The sequence below is a fragment of the Mustela lutreola genome, chromosome 5, assembly GCF_030435805.1.
Source record: "Mustela lutreola isolate mMusLut2 chromosome 5, mMusLut2.pri, whole genome shotgun sequence".
NCBI lineage: Eukaryota > Metazoa > Chordata > Mammalia > Carnivora > Mustelidae > Mustela > Mustela lutreola.
In genome coordinates this window covers 166,553,718-166,578,599 of record NC_081294.1, presented here as the reverse complement: position 1 = coordinate 166,578,599, position 24,882 = coordinate 166,553,718, and the positions used below count along the sequence as shown (strand labels likewise).

The window sequence follows — 24,882 nt, the reverse complement described above, 5'->3', positions numbered from 1 at the left end:
CCTCTTTTACAAATCCCTTTCCAAAAAGGGATTTTTTGAAATGTGGCTCTAGGGTCACAGAATGAGCCAACTGGAAGCTGATATTCAGGGTCTGGTCAGGACTTGGTTTTAGGCCTTCTCTCCTGAGTTAAAACACAACTACGTACCCAGAGAGAAAGAAAATGATGCTGAAGCCTCCTGTGGAAGGATCTGCTGAAATATTCCAGAGACACAAGGTGGTAAATCTAGAACATCAGAATCTTCTGTTTTCCACTGTGGTTGGGAATCTCCCCGATATCAAGAACCAAAGGAGGGTAATGGTCAGCACCTGATGTCTCTCAGGATGTAACACCGCTCTTTGGAAGAATTAAAAGCCACTGCTCTTATCTGGCAAATCTTTGCAAAACCAGAAATTCAGTGTCTACCTCTCTTCACGGTTCCCCAGATGTCTGCTGTTCATCTCAGAATGCTTGTAGACACTGTACAAGATTAGGGCTTTGGAAACAGAACTGTCCTGCTGTAAGGAAAAATTTAAATAGTCAGTACCCTGGAGTTCTGATAATGGACAGGTGCACCCAAAACTCCTAGGGGAAAGCTTGCATTCTTTCTCTGCCCCTCAGAGACAACAATCTCACTGTGGTTTCGAAAGGGGAACACTCAGGACATGACCAAAACACAGTCCACAGATCCCTGAGATGATGTGTCGAGAGCAAATACAAATCCTAAAAGCTTCTCGCACATGTGTCAGTGCAAAGCTCTGGCAGTCTGCCATCTGAGCACGGGCACCAAGCATCCTCCAGAAACATAGTCTAGACCCACCTGTTCTTTCATAAATGAGGGAGCTTCCGTTATCCTACGCATCTCATGGTTAAAATTTTAAAGTGGAAACGGTAGATCTCTTGGCCTCTGCCTGTGTGCTTCCGTAGTTCTGTGTCCGCATGTGTAAATGTGTGATATTTTCTACCTCTGGGTGGTAGGGCCAAAGTCAGTCTATAAGCCACACTATTTAACTGGCTGAAAAGGCAAACAAGCATTTATAAAGATCAATGATACTCTCAGAAACCCATTTTTCAAGTTCATGCAATTTTGGGTCATCACTGGTAAGTACAAGCTAGCTTACATTGTGGGTTTAACTAAAAGGGGCCTATCTTCAGAGCTGACAGTATTAAATATACTACTTTCACTCTGCCTGGGTTTCCTAAACAAGCTCATTTACTTCTTTTACAGAATTTAGATGATGGGTACCTGCTGAATATCTTGTAAGATTTTCCTGGCTAATCCAACCACAATTCTTGAGACCAAGTGAATTAAATAAATGCAAATAACATAAAGGTTTATAAGTGAAGTTTTCGACAATTATTATACTTTATGGTATGTCTACTTAAGAACAGCTTCCAGACTGGGACGCCTGGGTGACTCAGTCAGTTAAGAGTCTGCCTGCAGCTCAGGTCATGATCCCAGGGTCCTGAGATCGAGCCCCACATTGGGCTCCCTGCTTAGTGCAGAGTCTGTTTCTCCCTCTGCTGCTCCCCCTGCTGTGTTCCCTCTCTCTCTGTCAAATAAATGAATAAAATCTTAAAAAAAAAAAAAAAAGAATACCTTCCAAACTCTTTTTGTCTGCCTGAAAACTTACAGTCATACTGAGATAAGTCCAGTGATGGGCACTCACAGACTATCCAGATCTTTTCTAAATATGAGAAACATATTGAGAGTCATGAATGAGATTCATGAATTCCTGAACATAGATTAACCCACTTCTGGCCTCTCTTTATGGAAATAAAGAGTATTTGGGTCTCTAAGTAAATACGTTTGCTGTCGCATTGGAAAGCTGGTAGGAAGAAGAACATACTTGGAGAAACTATGAAACATATTTATAAATGTTCCAGGGCACAGCACTGTCATTTTCACTGGAAACCGAGAATTCTGAGGGCTAACAGTAATCCACCTGATAACAGGATGCCTGGCTGGCTCAGTTGGAAGACCGTGTGACACTCGACTTCAGGGTCATGAGTTCAAGCCCCACTGTGGTGTAGAGATTACTTAAATAGATAAAACCTTAAAAATATGTAATAAAGCCACTTAGAAATAAGAAGGGAGAAAGAAAATAATATGAAAAGTATGTATGTGGGTAAAGTAAAGCGACGGGTTGCCTCGAAATGAGAAAGCGGAAAAAAAATAGGGTGGTATTAACGGGTGATTGAAAAAACAAACAAACAAACAAAAACATTGTGGTCAGGACTGGAACGGACTTCCTAAAGCCGTTAGTGCATTTTTTAAAAAAGATTTTATTTATTTATTTGACAGAGAGAGATCACAAGTAGGCAGAGAAGCAGGCAGAGAGAGAGAGAGAGAGGAGGAAGCAGGCTCCCTGCTAAGGCAGAGAGCCTGATGCGGGGCTCGATCCCAGGACTCTAGGATCATGACCTGAGCTGAAGGCAGAGGCTTTAACCCACTGAGCCACCCAGGAGCCCCTGTTAGTGCATTTTGATATCCAAAGTACAAAATGAGAATTTTGTTTTCTCCGTCAGAAGGACCAAGTTCTCTTAGACGATTGGTCTGCTTTTAACAAGAAATTACAGCCATGATGTTTTTTAAAGATTAGGTAATCTGCATAGACAGCCAAGACATTGTGTCCTACCAGCATAACTTACCTTTACATGGTCTGGTCTTTGATTCCTTACGGACCTCTGGTTCTCTCCATATTTGGAGAGCTAGGTTCTGCCCACACATCTACAACCTTTCATCTTTGCCTCTAACATCCTCGATTGCCACTTTGGCTAAATAGATGAGGTATTATTTCATAATAATCCATGATCCTATGTTTTCAAATGTCCAACGCTTTTAGCATTTCCCCCAAATCAAATGTTGAATGGAGCCTTTTGACCTCAAACTAGCTTTGACATTTCCCAGTGGGATCCTGGGGTATCTCAAAGGATGTGTCTGTCCCCTTACACAAGGCAGATATCAGATGAATGGTGCTTCTTTGGTGTGCTATGTTACAGAGGATCCATGGTCCAAACATGATGGTAACCCTTAGACAGCCTCTGTATATATATATATATATATATATATATATATATATATATATGGCAGATACAGGTATTCCAAGAATTGTTTCCATTCAGAGAACCATCGATAACCTCATTGTCCAACTGTCACCCTATATTGTTACATGACATGGAAATAATTGCATGATAGTTTCCTTTCCTTGTCGAAGGAACACTCACCCCACCTTCTCCCATGGCATTGGAAACAGACACTATTTTACTCTAATGCTCTTGCAAAAGCAAGATTCACCAACAGGCTCTTACCCAGTCTTCTTGACCACAGACCCCACTGCCAAACCAGCAGGTGTGGAAGCCAAGGAAGGCTCTACCTGACGTCTGGTCCTATGGAAATGCTGGGTACCACCACTGGCCATGTGTCTTAGGCCACTGCACAGGGGGGAGGTAATCCAACCTCTGACGTCTGTAGGGTTGGCCACCATGTTGGCAATCCTGAAGTTCTGCCCATCGCAAACTTCCTCCTTGATTTCCAGTGCCTCGGTTTCTCTGAACAGACTCAGCCCCATCTCTAATGGGCCAGGCTCACCTGGGGGTCCATCTAGCTGCCTCTAGGTAACAACCCCAAACCTGGGGAACCTTCCCTCCAGGATCTGGAGAAAGGGACACAAGGCAAGGATGACCAGAATCAAGCCACCTGTGTGCTCTACTGACCTCCAGGGCTATCACCTTTCCTCCCTAGAGCTGACCGGGGAGGGAGTCCTGAGCCACAGACCCAAAAGGCAATCAGGAGGAGGCATTCAGCATTCAACATTTGCTTCCTCTGGCAGATCCCTTCTCCCCTGGCTTAGAGCAGGCACAAAGGAGGTGATGACTGGGGTTGTCCCCTTAGCTCTTGAACATGTAGAATCTGCTACTGAACCAGGAGCTGCCCAACAAAGATCCCTTGACTCTCTGGCCAAACTTCTTCCTGATAATAGGAGAGCCCTTGATTCTCTTTCAGCTGAGCAAGGAGGGGTCTGCATTGTGGCCACCACTACCGCTCACTGGGACCCACACTCTGGGGAAGGTGAGACTCAGCTAGCAGATCTCTTGGTGCAAGAAAGTCTCTGAAGGGATCTTTCTTGGTTCTGATTCCTTCAGGTCTTGGGGACCATGGCCCCAACATGCACGTCACGCACTGGGAATTCTTCTGTGTATCATCATTAGAATCATCTTCCAGGTGCACAGTACACCCTCAAACACTGTAAATGCAAAATATTTTACCACAAAGTAAAGGGTCCCTCTCAGGTCAGAATGTCAGAAAAGGAAGAAAAAGGGTGACCAGTTAAAAGAATGGGAGTCCGGAACAGTGGTCTGTGAACATCACCTAGGATCAGAGAAACAAACAGAATGGAAACACAAAGCACCGTCCTGAGCTCCAGAGTGGTTGAGACCTTTAAATCCTGATCGTGTCTCTCAGTCAGGCTTGGGGGCTGGGAAGGGGATTAAACCAAGACAGCAGGTCCCAGCCCCCGGCCACTGAACCCAGACCTAATGCCAGTGTCGGCTCTCTAAGAGTCGAAACTTAAACCAGTCAACAGGATCCCCCTGGCTCAGCTCTAGTGAGGAAATCTGCCTGGCAGGCCCCAGCTGTCCCCTCCCCAGAGGAACATGCCCTTGCAAACACCTGCTTTCTTGCCCAGAATATCTTCCTTGTTCCTCTCCTGTCTGCCTCTAAGTCCTTCATCCTCCACAGCTCCCTGGAAGGCCTGCTCTCTGTCATCCTGGAGGCTACCCGATTCCAATCAGTCTTGGTGCCAGTGATGAGGGAGCAGGAGGCTGGCTGACGACAGAGCATAAGCTGGCGCCTTGCACCCCCCCTTTCATCCGCTCCCCTCCATAGGTGTAGCGTTCCTCAGGCACCCCTGACTGCCATAAAATGATAAATAGTTAACTTGCTGAGATCACAATCCTACAAGACAGGAGTCTCCCTTGGTTTGCAAATGTCCTTGAGATTACAACAAAGAAGTTACCTTATCAATAGCCCAATTTCCAAAGACACAGAACTCAGTTTCTCAAGCCTAATGTCACCCTCCCCTCCATAAAAAACCGAAGGAGGTGGAGGTAGAAGGAAAAGTAAATAAAGTTAAATTTCTTCAAAACCTAAATCTCATTAACAAGGATGCTTGATAGCAGGAATGTAACATTCCACCAGACTTCCAATTGTCTTTACTTGATAGCAACTAAGCCTTCAATATCCTGATAGTATTCTTTGCCCCAATAGCCCTTCTGAACACCCCTTTGTCCTCACCTACCCAACTCCTGTGTATATAACCAACCACCCCTCACAACCCGGGGCGGCAGCAGCTCTTCCTGCCCACGGGTCCTGTCCCCGTGCTTTAATAAACCACCATTTTGCACCAACGACGTCTTAAGAATTCTTTCTTTAGTCGTCAGCTCCGAACCTCACCCCACCGAACCTGACTTAGGTTCTGGGACTTCATCACCAGTAAATTCTACATGTTTTCAGTAGGCCTCGGTTTATCTTTTGACAGAGGACATATGGAAAACAGAACACATATGTATCAGAAAAAACAAAACTTGAGATTTTTAAGAGGATAATTTTTCTATACTTCATATTTTATGTGTCTTAAGTTTTCAGGAGAGGTGGTCTGGATCTGGGAAGGGAGAACTGTGGAGAAATGAGCAGGAAGGGTTTGAGAAGGGAGATGGGGGATGGGAGAAGGGAGGGGTGGGGAGGAGACCTGTGGGAGCAGTGTGGGGAGGATAGCTGGGGGATGGGGAGGAGGGATTGGGGAGGGGAGGGGAGTGAGTGGGAGGGGTAGAAAGGAGGTGGGGTGGGAGGGGTTAGGAAGGGAGATGGGGTGGGAGGGGGGTCTTGGAGGGCAAGTAAGAGGAGTCTCAGAGGGAAGGTGGGAGAAGTCAGGAGGGTGTAGGGAGGGGGCTGAGCTGGGCTGACAGCCGCCTCACACACAGAACCATGCCTTGGGGACACCCTGGACCTACCATGGGCCTTAGTCCAAGGTTCCCTGTCTTCCCGGAGAGAGCAGCCTTATTTCCTAAGTCACCTGTGATGTAGGAAAGATGACATCAGTGTTCAAAGTCAATGGCTAAGAAAGACTTCTTGAGACACCTTTGGTGCAAAAAAGGTGGTTTTGTTAGAGTGTGGGGACAGGACCAGTCAGCAGAAAGAGCTGCCCTGAGGTCATGAGGAGTGGCCCACTGTATACCCCCAGGTTGGGAGGGGGTTACGGATAGCATGAGTCTCTAAGGAACCCTGGAAGCAAGGTTTCCAGGACCTTGAGGGGACTAGCTATTATTGGGAAAACGTCATTTATTACCTACTGTCTAATAAGACCTGAGTCAAGAGACCCTTCAGTGGGCCATATGCTTGGGGAATGATGGCCAACAGTTATCTTGGGAGGGGGGTTAGAGATAAAGAAGTTTCTAAAGCAATGCTTATACATTACAGTAGACTTCTTTTGCTGGGGGCAGTGTCTGGGCTAGAACTGCCTTTTGTCCTTAGCAAAGTGCCTGTGGAGGCCAAGAAAAACAAGGCTGTACCCACCTCGAGTCTAGACCTGACATAAGTACAGCCATTTTGACAAAGCAAAAGCTGGCACCTTGCACCCCCTCTCCACCCGCTCCCCACCCTCGACAGTATGTGTGAACAAATAGTTAACTTGCAGAGATCATAATCCTGTAAGACAGGAGTCTCCCTTAGTTTACAAATGTAAACCAAGTGCTAAATCTCAGTGCTAAATCTCACTAACAAGGATGCTTGATAGGAGGAATATGACATTCCACCAGGAAACTCCCAACTGTCTTCATGTTAGTGCTGCATTAGAGGGAAAAACTGCCTTGGCTTGATAATAACCAGGACTCCAATATCCTGACAGTCTTCTTTAGCCCTTCTGAACACTCCCTTTGTCCTCGCCCACCACCGAGTCCACCCCTACTCTGCCTTTAAAAACTCTGACTGTAATCTGGTTCGGAGTCCAAGTCTCTACTCCGTTGTGTCAGGTATACTTGGGCCCAAGCTTAAGCTTGTCAAATAAACCCTCGTGTGATTACATCGGTGTTGGCTCCTTGGTGGTCTCTCAGACACGAAAACTCGGGCATAACAGTGCCAACACTGAAGCCATTGAGTCCTGAGACGAAGGTCACTCTGCCTGTATGAAGGACTTTTCAATGGGCTGTAGGTAGTAAGGAAACTCAGTAATTGTCCTTCTGCCTTTGTTTTCCTCAACCTGCACGCCAGGAAATCACTGGGATATCCAAAGACAGGGGTGAAAGCATTAAGGCACAAATGTGAATACAATACAAGAGATTGCAAGGTCAGAAACCAGACTGAAGAGGTGCAGCAAAGGCATGGCATCAAGGCAAGGTTTGGAAAGTTCCAGAAGGTGCCTTTCCCATTGCATAGGATTAAGTCTGCACCACTGAGGGTGGGCTGTTGGTATAAACACCACAGGCTACTGCTCTCCCTGCTCAGTGGAGGCTTCCTGGGGCTTTGCACCTGAGGGGGACCCTGAGGGGGAAGTTCTCCACCCCTCCAGCCGCCCCCTCTGTAGCCAGCACGTCCTGTGGTTCTGAGCCCCCTAGCCACCGGCAGCATCCCACTTCTCCAGCTCCCTTTGGGCTGCAGTTCTGAGGTGCTCCTCCCAGCTCTGAACATCTGGCATCATCTTTAGTTCTCAGCCCCTCCCGCACCTCTACGGTTCTGCGCCCCAGTGTCGCCGGGTACCCCTGCAGCCCTTATAACTTAGCAGGTGCGGCCCCAGCCCTGTGTCAGCTCGCGTCTGGCCTTCCCAGTGCTCGCAACCCCACGGGGTCAGCTGGCCGGCAGTGGCTCTGCATGGTCCCCACCAGGTGCGACCCGCGTATGGCTCCTGGGGCCGGGGCGTGCTCTTCTGAGAGCCACCAGTGGGGCCAATCACGGGACTTGTGTGGTTTTCCTGATGCGCCTGGCTCTTCTTTCGCCATCTTGGGAGAGATAGAGCTTTTCGGACACATCTGGGAGCAGCGGTGGGGTGGGGATGATGGGTTCGCGTCTGGAATTTTGCACGTGTCCGTCCCTTGTGGACCTGGACGGGTGACCCTCGAAGGCCCCTGCCTGGCTCCCTCTGCTGTTGTTTGCAATCTCAGGCAGAGTCCCACTGCCCTGGCGAGCCCTCTGCTGAGCGCCCCCTCATTCTAACACCTGGCAGACTGCTAATGGCCCCCAGGAATTTCCCCAACGGAGAGGAGGGCTCAGGCAGCAGCCTTCCAGGGGGCCGGGAGTGCAGCGGCAGTGGGTGTGATAACTCTCTGAGTCCTTGTTCCTGATCCCACACCTGCCTGTACCCCAGCTTCTGGCACACTGTCCCCCCACGGCTGGCCTTTCCCCCTCTGGAATTCCCACCAATTCTTCCCTATTCAGTGTACAGATGTTTAGTCGGTTGGTTGGCGATTCTGGAATACAGATTTATCCAGTTTTTCCTGGGCCTCCCTTCAGGGAAAGCTCCAGGTCTCTCCCAAGGAAACCAGCCCACACTCCGTTGAATTCAGCTTCCCTCCCTGGGATGAGCTTCAGTTCACCTTCTTTCCAGGGCTTGTTTTTTCTGCACAACCAATAACTGCTTTCACAAATAAGCGGTTGTAATGCCTTTCCCAATTTCCAGGGTTTATAGAAAGGTCTGGGTGTTGCTGCTCCCAGAAAAGTAGGAAAAACCCTCCTTTGGCCTCCATACAGCCTTGCATCTGGGTACTGGAACCTTCTGGGTTTCAGCCACACCTCCCTCCTGGGCAAAGCTGGGCTATCCACATGGCCACTGACGTCCAACCATAATTCGGAGCAGGCGGCCTGGTCGTGGCCTGTTGCCTCTTACTGTGGGCCTTTCTGATCTGACCGGCATCACAGACAGAGCTGTTACACTCCGTTCCCCAGAGGAAGGGCACAGGGAACCACAGATAGCCCTGTGGCCAAGCACCAAGTCTGTCAAGAGGCAGAGCCAGGGAAATGTGGTTATTAAGGCCTTTACTGTGGTTTCTGCAGGGCAGGGGGAGATAGGGCAGAGCTAGCAGGCTCAAGCTTGGCCCCTTTGCATATCTTTGTGGGTGGTGGGGTGCAGGGGCTGTCCCAGCTGTCTGTCACCTGCCTGGGACCAAGAGGGCAGAGAGTGTGGGATGAGGCGGGCAGGGGCATGTGGGCTCTGGGTTAGTCAGTTTGCACAGGAAAGGTGTACTCCTGGGTGGATCCGTTTCCTGTCCATAGGGCTGTCTAGCCCTAAGATGGGGCAGTTCTTGCTGGGGCCAACAAGTGGCAGACATCTGGGCAACAGGTTCCAGAAATGGCGAAGTACAGTAACTACTAGTACTTCCTTCCAGAACTCCCGTCTCCTCCTAGCTTCCTTAGGGGGCTGCTTCTTTGGGTTCCTGGGTCTTGAGTCTCCCTCTCCTCTTCTTCATGTCCGTCCAGATGTCTCCATGCCCTGGGAAGTCAAAGCCTGTGCTGGACCATAGGGGTGGGGAAGGAACTAAATGGTCTGGGGCATGAAGCCCAGGGCCTGGCTCCTCAGGAACCTTGACAGAGGTCAGGATCGGAGCCCTGCGCCCAGACACACTGCTGATGCCCTGCTCCTCGGGTCTCTTTGTCTTGTGCTGAGCTGGCACCCTGCCTGGCCCTCAAGTGTGCTGGAGAGATGGCTGACATCCTCATGGCTCGGCACGTGCTCCTTGGAGTGGGCAGGAATCCAAATGTCCCAAACTGAATCCGGAAAGGAAGTACGTTGGTGTTCTCACCCACCATCAGGGCTGAAGAGTGTCATGGGCTGATTTTGCTTTCCCGAAAACTCACTTTGGGGCCCCACCGCCAGGACCTTGGCGTGTGACTGTATTTGGTAACAGGATCTTGAAACATGTGATTCAGGTAAGACAAGGTCCCAAGGCAGGTCCTAATCTGGTAGGACCCGTGTCCTCATGAGAGGACAACCACATGAGGACATGGGGGAGGAGGCTTTAAGAGGAACCAGTCCTGCCCAGGCGTGGACCTCAGACTTCCAGTCTCTAGGATGGCCGACACTCGAGTCTGTCTTCCTCCTACATGGGCTGTGGTATTGGCATTGGAGATGGGATTTTAAGAGCCTGAGGGAAATCCAAAGGGGAATCTTGAGTCTGAAGGATGAACAGGGTCCAAAGCAGCCCCTTTATTTTTTAAAATTTATTATTATTTTTTTATTATTTATTTCTTTTCAGTGTAACAGAATTCATTGTTTATGCACCACACCCAGTGATCCATGCAATACGTGCCCTCCATAATACCCACCACCTGGCTCCCCCAACCTTCCCGCCCTGCCCCTTCAAAACCCTCAGATTGTTTTTCAGAGTCCATAGTCTCTCATGGTTCACCTCCCCTTCCAATTTACCCTAACTCCCTTCTCCTCTCCATCTCCCCTTGTCCTCCATGCTATTTGTTATGCTCCACAAATAAGTGAAACCATATGATAACTGACTCTCTCTGCTTGAGTTATTTCACTCAGCATAATCTCTTCCAGTCCTGTCCACGTTGCTACAAAAGTTGGGTATTCATCCTTTCTGATGGAGGCATAATACTCCATAGTGTATATGGACCACATCTTCCTTATCCATTCTTCCGTTGAAGGGCATCTTGGTTCTTTCCACAGTTTGGCGACTGTGGCCATTGCTGCTATAAACACTGGGGTACAGATGGCCCTTCTTTTCACTACTTCTGTATCTTTGGGGTAAATACCAGGAGTGCAATTGCAGGGTCATAGGGAAGCAAAGCAGCCCCTGTAGAGGTTAGGTCTATATACTCCTCAACGCCCAGTTTAGAGCAGGGAGTGACGTGCCCAGAGGGGGCATGGAAGCGTGGCAGCCCTGCCCTCCCACCTTGTCCTGTGTGTTTCCCCACCTGGAAGTCCCTGAGTCACAACCTTTTTTAAGAAACCGGTCATCTAGGGAAGGGAAGGTTTCTCTGAGCTCTGTGAGCCACTCCAACAAGTGAATGGAACCTCGGGTCTGTAGCCGGTGGGTCAGAGCATGGGTGATCCCTGCACTTGCAGTGGGAAGTGGGGGTGGTCTTGTGGGACTGAGCCCTAAACCTATGGGGTCCACGTAAAGTGCATCACAATTGAGTTGTACAGTCAGACCCCCAGCTGGTGTTGCAGACTCGCTGGGCATGTGGGAAACCACACACGCTTGTCAAAGTGTTTGAGTGTCACAGTCGTGTGAGACTAAGGAAGAGACCCCAGGGGAAGCCCTGTCCCAGGCCACCCTCCGTGCCTCATCTGTTTTGACATCAGACAGCTCTCTCTTTTCTGGTCTAATGGAGGTGCCGACTGGCCTCACAATGTCACAGAAATCTTCATTTCTCTGCTGAGCATGCGTAACCACCTACGCCCACTTCCTTTAGGGTTTTCCAGTTGTCCATTCAGGTCATACCCTTGACTTACCCTTCTGCTGTTCTTCCTGTCTTGTTAAGTAGCAAGTTTCTGGCATTTTCTCCATGTTACTCTTTTCTTGGTTTTAGACAGTTTGCATTGTGCCTTTAATCTGTCTTCAGCTTGTCAACGTGGTCCAAACTACCCTCCACTGGATGGGCTTCACACCTTTTTGTCATTGTGGCATAACTGAAAGGCAACACTGTTAGTCTGAGGGGTACGGCATTGTGGCTCCGTATTTGTATATGGTGCAAAAGGAGGACCCCAGTAAATCTAACATCCATCTCTCCAGATGGCGGCAGATTTTGTTCCTTGTGACAATGAGAACTTTCAAAGTCTGTTCTCTCAGTGACTTCCAGATATGCAATATACTATCATGGAGAGGATGGGCGTTCTTAATTCTGCTGCAGTTTGTTTCACTGCTTCTGCCTTAAATACCGTGCTGCTCGAGTTTTGCTGATGCTCTTTGGGGCCTCTGGGCGACAGATGTGTGGCCCCATATTTCTGTCTGTGAACCTCGTGGTACTTGATCCCAGACTCTGAGACTGGTGACTACCTCCTCTTGAGTGACTCCCACTCAAGTACAAGGCCTTTACAACACCGTGTCCTTCTGGATCGAAGGGCTGGCTCCATCCTTGGTGGGTAAGCACAGCTGGTGCAGAACTTTATAGAACTTTTCCTCCTGTGTTGGGTGAATAATCACAGACTTAAAAGTTTGCCTGGTAACATATTTCTCTACTTTTTTTTCTGCTTCATGATTTCTGCTTTTATGTTTGTGTTTTTTCTTCAGGTTCACTTCAATTTACTCTTCAACAGATTGAGTTCAATGGGGTCTTCAGCGTCCGCAAGAAATTCCCACAGCGTGGGCACCTGAAATAGCACACTTTTTGAGTCAGTGTTCTGGCGGCCCCAAGTCTGAGATCAAGGTGGCACTGTGGGTTCCCTGCAAGGTGTGGAGAGCTCTCCTGGTCACCGGCACTCCCGGACACTTCTTGGCTTGTAGATGCATCCCAGCGATCTCTGCCCCCATCATCATGTAGCCTTCTCTCTGGGCATGTGGTCTGAGTTCTCCTCTTATAAGGACACTGGGCATGCGCTTAGCGACACCTCCGTTCAGTATGACCTCTTCTTAACTGGACCGCGTCCACAAAGATCTTCTCTCCAAACAAGTTCAGGCTGGCAGGTTCCAGGTTACCTTTTTGTTGGATGCCATCAACCCATAACAAAGGGGTAGTTCCACCCCCTACCCCCATGGGAGTTTAAAGACACATTTCCTTTCAAGGAGAGCGTATCTGGGTCCTGCACATTTTAGTGTGCTGTAACCACTGTGCAAATCACTGCTAGGTATTTCCAGGTGCTCGCATTATCTACCATGTTTTTATCTTAAGCTCTAGCGAAGAATTTAAGGTAAAACTGATTAAAAATGTCAAAGCAGGACATTATGCTCTAGCACGAGCAATGCTAGATCAATGTAATGGTTAGCACAAAGGCACCCCATTCCATCGTGAAATACACAAGCGGCTCAAAATTCACACGCAAGTGGGTAAATACATATCCCTGCAGATTTTGATACCTTTTGCTCAGACACTAGGTAATCAAGTGCAAACAAAGAGGCAGATGGAAGAGAGGGGCAACACAGCCAAGAGCCTGCAGCTTTTAGGATGGTGACCAGCAGGCCGAGAACTCGCTGCGTTTGAGCACATGGGGCATTTACCATGTTCAGTCATGTTAAGACAGCTCAGTAAATTCCAGACTGTCCTCTTCTGTGTCCCTTTGGTGGCAAAGGCACAAGTCATGACCCAAAGTCTGGCGGCAAATTCTATATATTGGGACACTCAGTAATGTATGACTAGATGATACATCAGTTAAAAAGGAGATCTTACAAGAAATTAAAAATATTCAGATTCTAATAAAAACAAATATTACCTACGAGAATGTACATGGTTGACTTATCTGAACTTACAAGTGAATACAGCTTTAAACACACACACAAATGCAAACAGGCTGAGAAATGATTTTACCAGCGCATGGTTGTGAACACCTAGAAAATTCGGGAGCCTAACTCCCATGGAACGACTATGTGATTACAATGTATGTTTGCTACCCACCTTTTTCTTTTCTCAGTACTTGCAATTTGTTTAATCACCAATATTCTTCTATTTTCTCCCTCTCTGATCCCAAAGTGAGACAATTTTTCTTGAAGCGGGAAAACACAAAAGGGAAATAAGGCCGTCTTTATTTAAGGTGGTCTCCTGGTTTTGTGGAGGGAATCATCCTGATGGCTGTGATTTTGTGCATCTCTTATGAACCCAGGGAAACCTTTTACTTACTTACCAATTTAATATAAAAGAATAGAACTCAGGGACAGCTAGATGGAAGAAACATGCAGGAAAAGAGATTTTACCCACTTACTCGGGGCACCTGATATACCTTAGACCCTGTGACGACAAGCAGAGAAGGATATGGAGCTATAATCCCGAGAGAGCAAAGCCACAGGGAATGACAGCCCAGCCACACAGGCGGCAGCTCCCTGCACTGAGCTCTTCTGCAGAGAGGATATAACCCAGGCACTGACAGGCGGGTGACACCGACTTCAGGGATGCAGGCAAGTAAGATGAAGCCCCAGAAAAAAGGTGGGACAGAGTGAGCGGCTCCGTATCCGTGGACAGTTAGGTCTCAGCCGTCCCTTCCGTGCTCACCCTGGGCTCCATCCCCGAGACAGTAAAGCTGTATGAGGGAGCTGTGATGTGCCTGGATCTCCTTGCTCCAGGGGTAGGCAGTGGAGAAGGGGCAACCCCAGGTGCCCTTGGCCCCAAGGGCAGCCCCCCCTCCAGTGTCCCATCTCTTTGCCCATTGGGCAGGGAGTAGATGGCTTCTCACCTTGGGGACACTCTTTTTTCCAGCATCTGGGTTTCCTGAAGTTGTGAGCAGCTCCCAGTAGGGATCATCCTCCCAGAGGACCTGGGCCATGGAGGCTAAAGCGGCAGGCTGTAGGGCAGCCGGCGACTATGCTGGTCTCTGGCCCTTCCTTCGCTCCCTTCCCTCTAGCCCTTTTGTCCACTAAACCTGTGTTACGGACCACGGAAGAGGCTACCTTCAGAAGTTCAGGCAGGAGAGCTTCTGAAGCTGCCTTTGGATGTTGCCAGGGCTAATTGGGTGAGGAATCAGTTGGTCCTTTCAAGGTATTGAAAGTCGGCCAGCCTCCGATTCAGGGTCCAAGCTGGGATGGGCACTTAGAGCTTCCCTGAGCCTTTCCTGCGGTCCTTATTTACTGTGGCCATTTTGCTATAAATTATAACCCATATATTGAATTATATGGATTGAGCTCTACTCTGCTTCAAGCCTTCCAATAGTGAGATGGAATTGTGATCTTTTGCCCATCTAGAGGAAAGACAGACTGACAATCCTTTGGAGCTATAGGCGTCCCTGCCGAACCCCAAATCACCCTGGAGAGCCTGGGACCCAGATATATCCTATGAAACTCCCCACTGCTGTTTCCGCTGCAGAAAAGCATCCCTGACCCATGAACCTCTTCGGCCTGGTGAGCCTCCCCAAGAGGGACCCCCAACCACCCTCCCCCTTCACAGATGTGTGTTGTCTCGCAAGATGGGGAACTGTCTTCCCTGTTCTAAGATCATATGGAGTCTGGAAAATCAATGTTTCCTATTACTTTCTCCTTCCCAATCTTTCCCACTAAGCCAATGATCCCATCAAAGATGGGACATCAAAGGGACAAAGGGGCCATCCCTCTCCCATGTCTCAGTGGTGAGAGGAGGAGTGGAGGGTATTTGAAAATTATGGGGTCTCCTTGCAGATGGCTTGGGAAGAAAGCATAGGAGGCACAGGAGAAGTGGGGCAGGGACCAGGAGGGCGGATAGATACAGGCAACAGATGCCTATCTCTGGAGAGCATAGAAAATTAAGGATGGGTGGAAGGTCTTTTTTTTTTTTTTTAAGATTTTATTTATTTATTTGACAGAAAGAGATCACAGGTAGGCAGAGAGGCAGAGAGAGAGAGAGAGAGGAAGGGAAGCAGGCTTCCTCCTGAGCAGAAAACCCGATGTGGGGCTCAATCCTAGGAGCCTGGAATCTTGACCTGAGCGGAAGGCAGAGGCTTTAACCCACTGACACACCCGGGTGCCCCCAAGGACTCTTTTTAAATCATGTGCCTTCTCCGGTACTGCACCCCAAAGTCCAGGTCTATTATAAAGAAATAAGTCAGGCAGAGAGAGTCAATTATCATATGGTTTCACTTATTTGTGGAGCATAACAAATATCATGGAGGACATGGGGAGTTAGAGAGGAGAAGGGAGTTGGAGTAAATTGGAAGGGGAGGTGAACCATGAGAGACTATGGACTCTGAAAAACAATCGGAGGGTTTTGAAGTGGCAGGGGGGTGGGAAGTCGGGGTACCAGGTGGTGGGTATTACAGAGGGCACGGATTGCATGGACCACTGGGTGTGGTGAAAAAATAATGATACTGTTTTCCTGAAGAACAACAACAACAAAAAAGTAGGGGAACAGCGGAGGTAGAGGTAGGAGCAGAGAAACAGTGAAGGCCAGGACACACGGCACGGCCCCGCGACCCTGCCAAGCCCGCTCGGTCCCAGGAACCCTAAAAGCCAACCTCTCGCAAAAGCAGTCAGACGTTTCGTGCTAGTCACAGCGCAAGCTCACAGGGCACAAGGGTGGAGCGGGCTACTTAGGACAGAGGGCGAGCCCCTACACCCGCACTTCTGCCTCTGTGCTTCCACTTTCCCGCCCAGCTCCCGTCCTGCCTCTCCGCGGGTCCTACTCCCGGGGGTCTCGACCTGCCCGCAGCCAGGTCGGACCTTCCCATCAAGCACCGGGAACCCGCCATGCAAATGTATGATAATGAGGTCGCATTGGCGGTGACTGGGAGAGCGCATGCGCGGCCTGGGGGGGCGGGCGGTCTCGCTTGTGGCGCCCTCCTGGCTGGTGGCCCTCTGCGTCCCGCTCCTGTCGTGGCAATGAAAGTTAACTATTCTGATTCATTTTCCGTGGGCCAAATGGGACCTTTGCACCGAGTCCGGTTTTTTTTTCTGAAGGGACGTCTCCCGTAGACGTGGGGTCGAACTGACGCCCCCAAGATCAAGAGCCCTGCGTCCCCAGCCAGCAGTCCATAAACTCCCTACTGTCCTCTGCAGCAGAGCTGGCAGGGCCTGTGCCCTCCCTCTGCGCCGCCTGGTTGGCGAGAACAGAACTTAAAGGAGGGCGACCCCAAAGGCCATATAACACATCAAACACGCGCGGGGAAGGCGGGAGAACTCTTACCGGCGTGAACAGCGTGGGTGAGGAAGAACCTGTTTCCTCTACCCTTCTGAAGGTCGTTGGCTGGGACCCCAGAATGAGCCCAACAAAGTAAACACCCTAAGGATCCGTACCCGTGGGGCACATCCCTTGAAGGAGACCCGGGTGATGACGAACTGGGGATTGGTTAATCCCCAATCCCAAGGGATTGTTAGGACCGGGGCGTGGGTTGGAACAACGCCTTTGCAGAGAAGTGACAGGAGAAAAGGAAGGCCGGCGAGCTGGGGCCAAGCGGACATCTGATCTGGGGACACCATATAAGGCCCAATAGTGTAGGTCCGTCTGGGGGACCCACCCCCTGTGTTCTTCAGGCCCTGGAACTGCTTGCTCATTCCTCATGAGTGTCTGCCTCTAGGCCAAGGAGGAAGCTATGGGCAGGCCTCTTCCTGCTGCTTCTGTAGCTCAAAATCCTCTTCATGCCAAAGTGGCCCCCACTGGGGGCCTGTTCTATTTACACCCTTCAGAATCCTTTCCTTATGTCCTCTTGGTCTACTTTTGGGTCAAAATCAAACTCCTTTGTCACAGTCTTACGGACAATACTCAAGAGTTTTTCATCATTGCCAGTGTAATCCCGAAACATTTTTTATGAATCCATTTAGAATAGGATCTTGAGAGAAAGGGAAGTGGGTCAGAATGCAGCCAGCTGAGTCAGGAGTACCGCCCATTTGTGGGGAGGCATTCTCTTAGTTAGTGCTTTGGGATCAGTGTGGTGGGAATTCAAGACAGCCAGAGCCCGGACAGTCCTGCTGTCTTGTGGGTGTTCATGCAATGTAATTCTGAGCAGTAATCCATATCACCACCCACTCTGATTCTGCTTCAAATCTAGAAGGGACTTTTCCGTTTTCTGGGTGGTTTAGAGGGAGAGCCTATTCAGCTTCTCTGCCCTGTCCACCCAACGCGTGTCCTGAAATAGCAACCGGGAAATCTCTCACCTAGAGGGTGCAGAGGGCCGGGGTGGGGTTGGAGAAATGCCAGGGGATCCCTTTAAGCCTGTCTTGGGAAGTGAGGAAGCCATACAATGCAATTTGGATTCTGATGGTCCTAAAGGGTGATGGGCTACTGTGGGGTCTTTAACCCGCAGGGGCTAACACGATCCTTGGGTAGAATTCACTGAAATTGTACAAAGCACCTGGTATCACAGAGAATGGCTTGACGGTGGGGAAAGTCCACATTAGCATTTGGCACAGATCTAGGGACTATGAGACAATATTTGCTAGTCCTTATTCCCAGAAATCTCTCTCACACACATTTTCTTTCCCTTTTTAAAAATTTACTAGTTTTGGGTGCCTGGGTGGCTCAGTGGGTTAAGCCTCTGCCTTTGGCTCAGTTCATGATCTCAGGGTCCTGGGATCGAGTCCCGAATCGGGCTCTCTGCTCAGCAGGGAGCCTGCTTCCTCCCTCTTCTCTCTGCCTGTCTCTCTGCCTACTTGTGATCTCTGTCTGTCAAATAAATAAAATCATTAAAAAAATTTTACTAGTTTCAGGGGTAGAATTTAGCCATGCATCAGTTGCATTTAACACCCAGTACTCATTCCATCACATGCCTGCCTTCATGCCTATCCCCTAGCTACCCCATCCCTCCAAGCCACTCCCCTTCAACAACCCTCAGGTTTCCTACAGTTAAGAGTCTCTTTTGATGTGTCTCCCTCTATGCTTTCATCTTATTTTTTTCTATCCCTTCCCCTATGTTCATCTGTTTTGTTTCTTAAATTCCACATATAAGTGAAGTCGTATGATTATTATCTTTCTCTGACTGACTTATTTGGCTTAGCATAATACCCTCTGGTTCCATCCATGTCGTTGTAAATGGCAAGACTTCATCCTTTCTGATTTCTGAGTAATATTCCATTATATATATGGGCCACATCTCTATCCATTCATCTGTTGATGGACATCTGGACTCTTCCCATAGTTTGGCTACTGTGGACATTGCTGCTATAAACTTTGGTGTTTAACTCATGCACACATTTTCAAATGGATGGCTACAACTTCCTCATTCTCTATGAGTGGAAATTTGGAGGTCCCCCCCCCAAAATAGTGATGTGACAAAATTTCTCCAAACCAAACCAAGACAAATCAGGAAAAGCTTTATTTCCATTTTGACTTATTTTAATAGAACATATTTTTTAAAAAGGATTTCCAAAGGTTTTGAGAAATCTGAAGGTCCTTACATTGCCTAATGGTCTCCCAGAAACAATACTTGCAAAATCCAGGTTTTGGGAGTCTGCTAAATTAACAGTGAAGAAAGGTCTTCTTTTATGTTTCTAGTTCTTAGTAACTAGTCAGAGTGTTTTCTTCCCCCTCACATCTGTGTTCTGAACAGAAGATTCTAAACAGCTGTGTTTTGACTTCAAAAAGGAAAGAAAACTCTGTTGTAATAGAAACGTAATAGAAGAAAAGAATCTATTGATGTAGATTGATGTAATAGTAGGCAACAAATGAGAATTAGGCAAGATGAGACATTTCCAACATCCAACCTCATCAGCTGGGGGTGCCCTATAGAGACAGACAGGCTGGTATCTCAACTGAGAGGCCTGGACCCAGAGTTCTCCTCTCAGGGGAGACTTCCAGCTGACCATCCCCATAAGGGCCCTATTAATAGGGCAGATGACTGGGTCTGAAGTCAAACATCTGTTCGCCTAGGAGGAGTGAGCTGCATTTCCATGTGTTCATGTTTCTGCTGGGGTTTTAGAACATAAATGAGGTTCGGTGGGGTGAGATCTGGAGCTGATGACCCAAGAAAGAATTCTTGAGATGTCTTTGGGGCAAAATGGTGGTTTACAAAAGCATGGGACAGGACCCATGGGCAGAAAGAGCTGCTGCCCAGGGGTCTTGAGGAATGGCTGACTATATGCTTGGGAGTTGGGGGAGGTAAGGAAAAGGGAGGCTTCATGAGGATTTTTGTATATTAAAGAAGACTCACAGGATACCAGAGGCCTTGTTATTGTCAAGTTAAGGCCGTTTTCCACTCTAGCAAGGCATGAACGGTAAGACCGTTGGGAGCTTCTGGAGGGACACTACATTTTGTCCATCCGCTTCAAGTATCTGTCCATGGGCTACACTATAAAGACATTTAATTGTGTCTACATTCTCTTCTGGAAGCTAGGTTATTGATTGAAATGCTTTGTTCTTGTAGATTGCTAAGGCCTTTGTAAGCTGAGGGAGACTTAGGTCTTGTAGGATTGTGAGCTCTGTAACTATTTGGTTTTCCTTTAGGGCAGCCAGGATGATGTATGTAAATAACCAGGCTTCTAAGGTTATTCACACAGTCTCACAAGCAACATTCCTTAGCGTGACTGTGTGTGCATGTCCCTGTGGCTGGCTCACTTCCCACTACCTGTGGTGGGACACATCCCAGAAACATCTAGCTACACAGAACAATCTACCCAGCAACTGCTTTTTTCTGTGAACTGACAGATCCTAGGGGGATGGTGGGAAGGGTGGGTGTGTGCTGTTTCTCCATTATATTTTTCTGTACCAAATTTCAATTTTATCAAAAGCCCTCTTAGTTTTTCTCTCCCCTACGTTCTTAATTTACCGAGCAGATTGGGTATGCTGGGCTTGAAACCCTCTTCTGACCATTACTGCACAGAACCAACCTTAGTTTACTAATTACACTTCTCATTGGCTGCCTTCTTAGTTCTGTGTCAAAATCTTAAGAACATATTAAACTGGAAGCAATGAAACTCAGAAGATTTTGCATTCAAATGGAGTAACGAGTGAATCTTTTTAAAATTTAAAAATTATGTAGTGCTAAATCACAGTGAGTTTTTAATTTTAACTGTGTGCTTTGTTGTTTTCGAAATAAAAGCGAAATAGAGCTCCATTTTTTTTTTTTTTTCTCTCTAAAGAAATGCTAATAAAAGTCCCGGGGCGGTAGCTCCGGGTCTCACTGGACCTCTTCAGTCCCCGCCTCTAGACTCTTCCACCAAAACCTGCGCGAGGCGCTGGACGGGAGGCCCGTTGCCCCGGGGACAGGGCGGTGGGCCGAGCGGGCGGGTTCCCGCGAGGAGGCGTGTGCACGGCGGGTGTACGGGGAAAGAGCCCACGCGAGGACGCACGTGCACGGGGAAAGAAGCCTCGCGTGGCGGCGCGTGCACAGCGGTTGCACGGGAGGAGCCCCCCTCCCCGTCTCCAGCTCCGCCCCAGCTCCGCCCCAACCCCGCGTGGGCGGGGGGGCTCCTCAGCTCAGGTCCTAGCAGCTTACAAAAGACTCTTTCAACGGAGCCTTCATACACTAGTAAGCCAGTTTCCCTTTCGTCCGCGAGTCACGGACGGGGTAAGTGGAGATCCTGGTAAGGTTTCAGGACGCGAAGCTGTGGGCCGGCCGCGACGGGGTGTGGAGTGCTCTGCCGCCAGGACCATACGAGAAGCGCTTCCCTGCCAGGACCCGGGATAGGCGGCGCGTACCCCTGCCAGGACCTGGGGCCGGGAGCGCCGCGGCCGGGAACTCCGAGCGCCGAGTACACCGCTGCCAGGACCCGGCGCGCGGCGCCCCGCCGTCCCCGCCCCGCGCGGCCCCGTCGCCATCCTAGTGCCGGCCCTCGGCTCTCCGGCCGCGGTCTCCGTCCCCGTCCCTGCAGTCCGCCGCGTCCCCGGCCTCGCCCGCCCTCCGGCCGCGCCCTCCCCGAGGGCCCCCGCCGCCGCAGCCCTGGCGCTCCCCGCGGGCCCCGCCGAGGCCTCCTGCGCCCTGTGCCAGCGCGCGCCCCGAGAGCCGGTGCGCGCCGACTGCGGCCACCGCTTCTGCCGGGCGTGCGTGGTGCGCTTCTGGGCCGAGGACGACGGGCCCTTCCCGTGCCCCGAGTGCGCGGACGACTGCTGGCAGCGCGCCGTGGAGCCAGGCCGCCCGCCGCTCAGCCGCCGGCTGCTGGCGCTGGAGGAGGCGGCCGCGGCGCCCGCGCGCGACGGCCCGGCGTCCGAGGCGGCACTGCAGCTGCTGTGCCGCGCCGACGGGGGTCCGCTGTGCGCCGCCTGCCGCATGGCCGCAGGCCCCGAGCCGCCCGAGTGGGAGCCGCGCTGGAGGAAGGCGCTGCGCGGCAAGGTGCGCGCGGCGGGCGACCTGTGCGCGGCGCGTCCGCGTCCCCATCCCCAGCGCGGGTCCCCGTCCCGGACGCGGCCCTGTGCCTCTTCCCCACCCTCCGCTGGTGTCCGGTCCCCCACCTCCAACTCGGGTCCCCGATCCCCGGGCGGTGCCCTGTCCCCCTTCCCGGCCCCAGGATGGTGCCCTCTCCCACCCCTCCCCTCTCCCGCCCCACTCCCCGCCAAGCTGGGGTCCTGTCTCCCTTCCCCAACTCGAGTCCCCGCCCCCAGACGGTGCTCTGTACCCCTTCCCCCGCTCTTAGGGGCTGTCCCATCCCCGGACGGTGCCCTGTCACCCCCTCCCTCCAGACGGTGACGGTTTCCCCCTTCCCTACTCTGAGCTGGTGTCCTGTCAGCTACCCACAGTCATCCTCATGTACCATCTTCGGATTGTTGTACCCCTCCCCCCATCGGAAGAAAGCGTCTCTCTGCCGGCCCTGCCCCCATACCTCGCCCCCCAGCACCTCCTTGCCCTGCCTCCGGGTGTGACGTCACTCTGCCGCAGGGTTCCCACCCCCCCCACCCCTCTCCCTGTGCCCCTTGAGATTCTGTCTGGTGGACCAGGCAGTGAGCCTGGCTGTCAGCTGCTGGGGTCCAGGGCACACACCTCCCCTCACTCAGATCGCGTTCTCCCTTGCTCTCAGCGACCCCCCCCTCCCGCCCCCAAGTCTGGAAACCTTTGCTGTGCTGTCGACACTGGGGAGAAACCGGCTGTTGGAGAGGGGGGTTGTAGCTGGGGCCCTGGACAACCCCCATGGAGGTGGGTCACAACATTATTTCAGAGTAAAGACAGCCGGAATGTCCATACGCACAGAGACAGTGTGTGTGGTCCCGCCCACCCCGGGGAGGACAGGTGGTGGGTCCTGGGGTCCCTGTGAGCACTGGGGGTGGCCCTGGCGGGTGGCGGGCAGGGGCTGCACTGGGGCTGCAGCCGGTGGACAGGTGGGCTGGAGCTGGGCTCTGCTGTTGGGGGACCCTAGGCCTGGGGTCCATGCCCCCTTGAGAGGCCACTCAGCATTGCTCCCTTGGTGACTGTAACACTGGGGACCCCAGAACATAGTCCTCGTCCAGTTGCCTGGTTGCAGTCTTAGCAGGTGTTTCCCCACCCGAGTTTCTTCTGGAGAGAGCTTCGCAGAGCTGCTGAGTTTTCTTGTGCAGACCCTGACCGGTCTGCCCCTGGATACTGCTCGTGGGACCCTTGGGGCCTCTGACCACACCCCCAGTAACCAGCGTGTCTTTCCAGGAGAACAAGGGGTCTGTGGAGATCATGAGAAAGGACCTGAAGGACGCACGGGACCTGCACGGCCAGGCGGAGTCTGCTGCCGCCGTGTGGAAGGCAAGTGGCAGAAGGCCTGCCTGCGGTCAGCCCAAGGAGGGGCCCCTGACCCCGCCAGGCAGGGATGCAGCTTTTCCCCCGAGGTGGGCAGCGGTGGGGGCGGGAGGCCCCAGGTGTCTGGCGGGGACACAGGTGAGCTCCCTTCCTGGCCTGCAGGGACACGTGATGGACCGCAGGAAGAAGGCCCTGACTGACTACAGGAAGCTGCGGGCCTTCTTTGCTGAGGAGGAGGAGCGCTTTCTGCAGGAGGCCGAGAAAGAGGATGGGTCCCTGGAGGACGGGGATGCTGACCCTGCAGACCGCTTCGGGTCGCTGCTGCAGGTGGTGTCCGAGCTGGAGAGGAGGCACCGCAGCCTGGGTCTCAGCATGCTGCTGCAGGTGGGCAGCCCGGGAGGGGGATGGCCTCACCCCAGCTGCCTGGCTCCTGCTAGGGGCTGCACTGTAGGTATAATGGACCTGGGAGACCCTGGCCTCCACACACCCTCTCACCTGAGGGCAGGTCTGGCAGCACCTGTCCCTCCCTCCTCTGGTCCCCCAGGTGCCATTCTGATTCTTCAGAGGCCAAGGGAGTGTAATGGCCATGATAAGGCTCTGGCTGTGGGGAGATGTGTGGGGCTGGGGGGCCTGGCAGGGGCTGGGTCCCCTCTCATGGCCTGGGTCCTGGCACAGCAGCTGCCTCTCTCTCCACCTCCACCCTTCCCCCTGCAGTGATGTCCTGCCTCCCCGTGCTGGCTCCAGGCCCTAGAAGCTGCGTCCACCCTGGCCTGGCCCCCAGCAGCTCCTCCATCTCCGCCTTCTGGACACACAGTGTGCTCCATCCATGAGGGTCTGCACCTAGGTGCCCACGTGGGACACGGACCACCAGTGCCCGCCTCGGGTTCAAGACCATGTCCTTCAGCAGTGTCCCTGTCCCCTTCTCTGGGAGTCCATGTCCCCCAGGCTGTAAACGTTTTACCATAGAGACCTGTAACAGGGGTGTGCTCAGCCCCAATGTGTCACGATTCTGCATAAAGCTCTTGTTGCTGCCACTGAGTCTGATTGGCCTGGTGTCTCCGGGGCCCATGGTTGTCCCTGGGCAGCCTGGATCTTCCAGACCTGGTACTCACCCCCTGGAAATGCCACCCACAAAGGGGCTGCTCCAGGGGTTGTGCAGACCGTGTGTGCATCGGGCATGCCCACTAAGGGTACATTTGCGGTGTCCATGGAGACAAAGGGATGCTCACAACATCTGGGTGGGGTGAGGCGGGTAGGTAGGTCAGACCGGTTGTGGGCAGTAGCCCCCCCCACAGCCTGCACATCCAGCACCAGCTCTGTCTTCAGGGTCTTTGTGGGGTCTGTGTTCAGGGGTCCATGCCCTTGAAGCTCTGTGCCCCTGTCTGTTTCCCGGTGTCTTTGCTCAGCTGTGCTGCTTTCTGTCTGCACCATCTGCCCCTCCGGTGCTGTGGTTTTTCCCAGGGACCTGCCTTAGTGTTGGCCTCTGTCTACCCCTTCTGCATGTGCACCAATGGCTGCTGACCTGAGTGTTTTTCCTGGGGAAGCAGAGGAACCATGTGGGTGTGGGTCATTCTCAGGCTGGAACACAGTGTTTTCTCTTGTTCTGCTCCTGGCTCCCTTTGCTTCACATTTCCTCCACTAGACAAGCGTTCCAAGACCATGACTTGTGGTCCCGTTGTCAGTTTGTGCAAATGATGGCAAGGAAGGCCATGGGGACT

General features: G+C 51.5%; 1 protein-coding gene across 1 annotated transcript; it reads left to right on the top strand.

The window, feature by feature from the left end:
* The first annotated feature begins 3,851 nt into the window (after positions 1–3,851).
* RNF187 (ring finger protein 187) lies at positions 3,852–24,198 on the top strand. Its single transcript, XM_059173429.1, has 7 exons — positions 3,852–4,050; positions 7,679–7,856; positions 20,675–20,921; positions 21,155–21,796; positions 23,078–23,170; positions 23,327–23,548; positions 23,879–24,198. The coding sequence occupies exons 1-7, from the start codon at positions 3,852–3,854 to the stop codon at positions 23,879–23,881; spliced, it is 1,584 nt and encodes a 527-aa protein (XP_059029412.1). The 3' UTR covers positions 23,882–24,198.
* The last annotated feature ends 684 nt before the right edge of the window (positions 24,199–24,882 follow it).

Bases quoted from the DNA above. Each gene is read 5' to 3' on its own strand.
- RNF187 (XM_059173429.1), top strand. From the start codon at position 3,852: ATGACTGGGGTTGTCCCCTTAGCTCTTGAACATGTAGAATCTGCTACT. The intron at 21,797-23,077 runs GTGCGCGCGGCG...GTGTCTTTCCAG, and splicing joins GGAAGGCGCTGCGCGGCAAG to GAGAACAAGGGGTCTGTGGA. The intron at 23,171-23,326 runs GCAAGTGGCAGA...CCTGGCCTGCAG, and splicing joins CTGCTGCCGCCGTGTGGAAG to GGACACGTGATGGACCGCAG.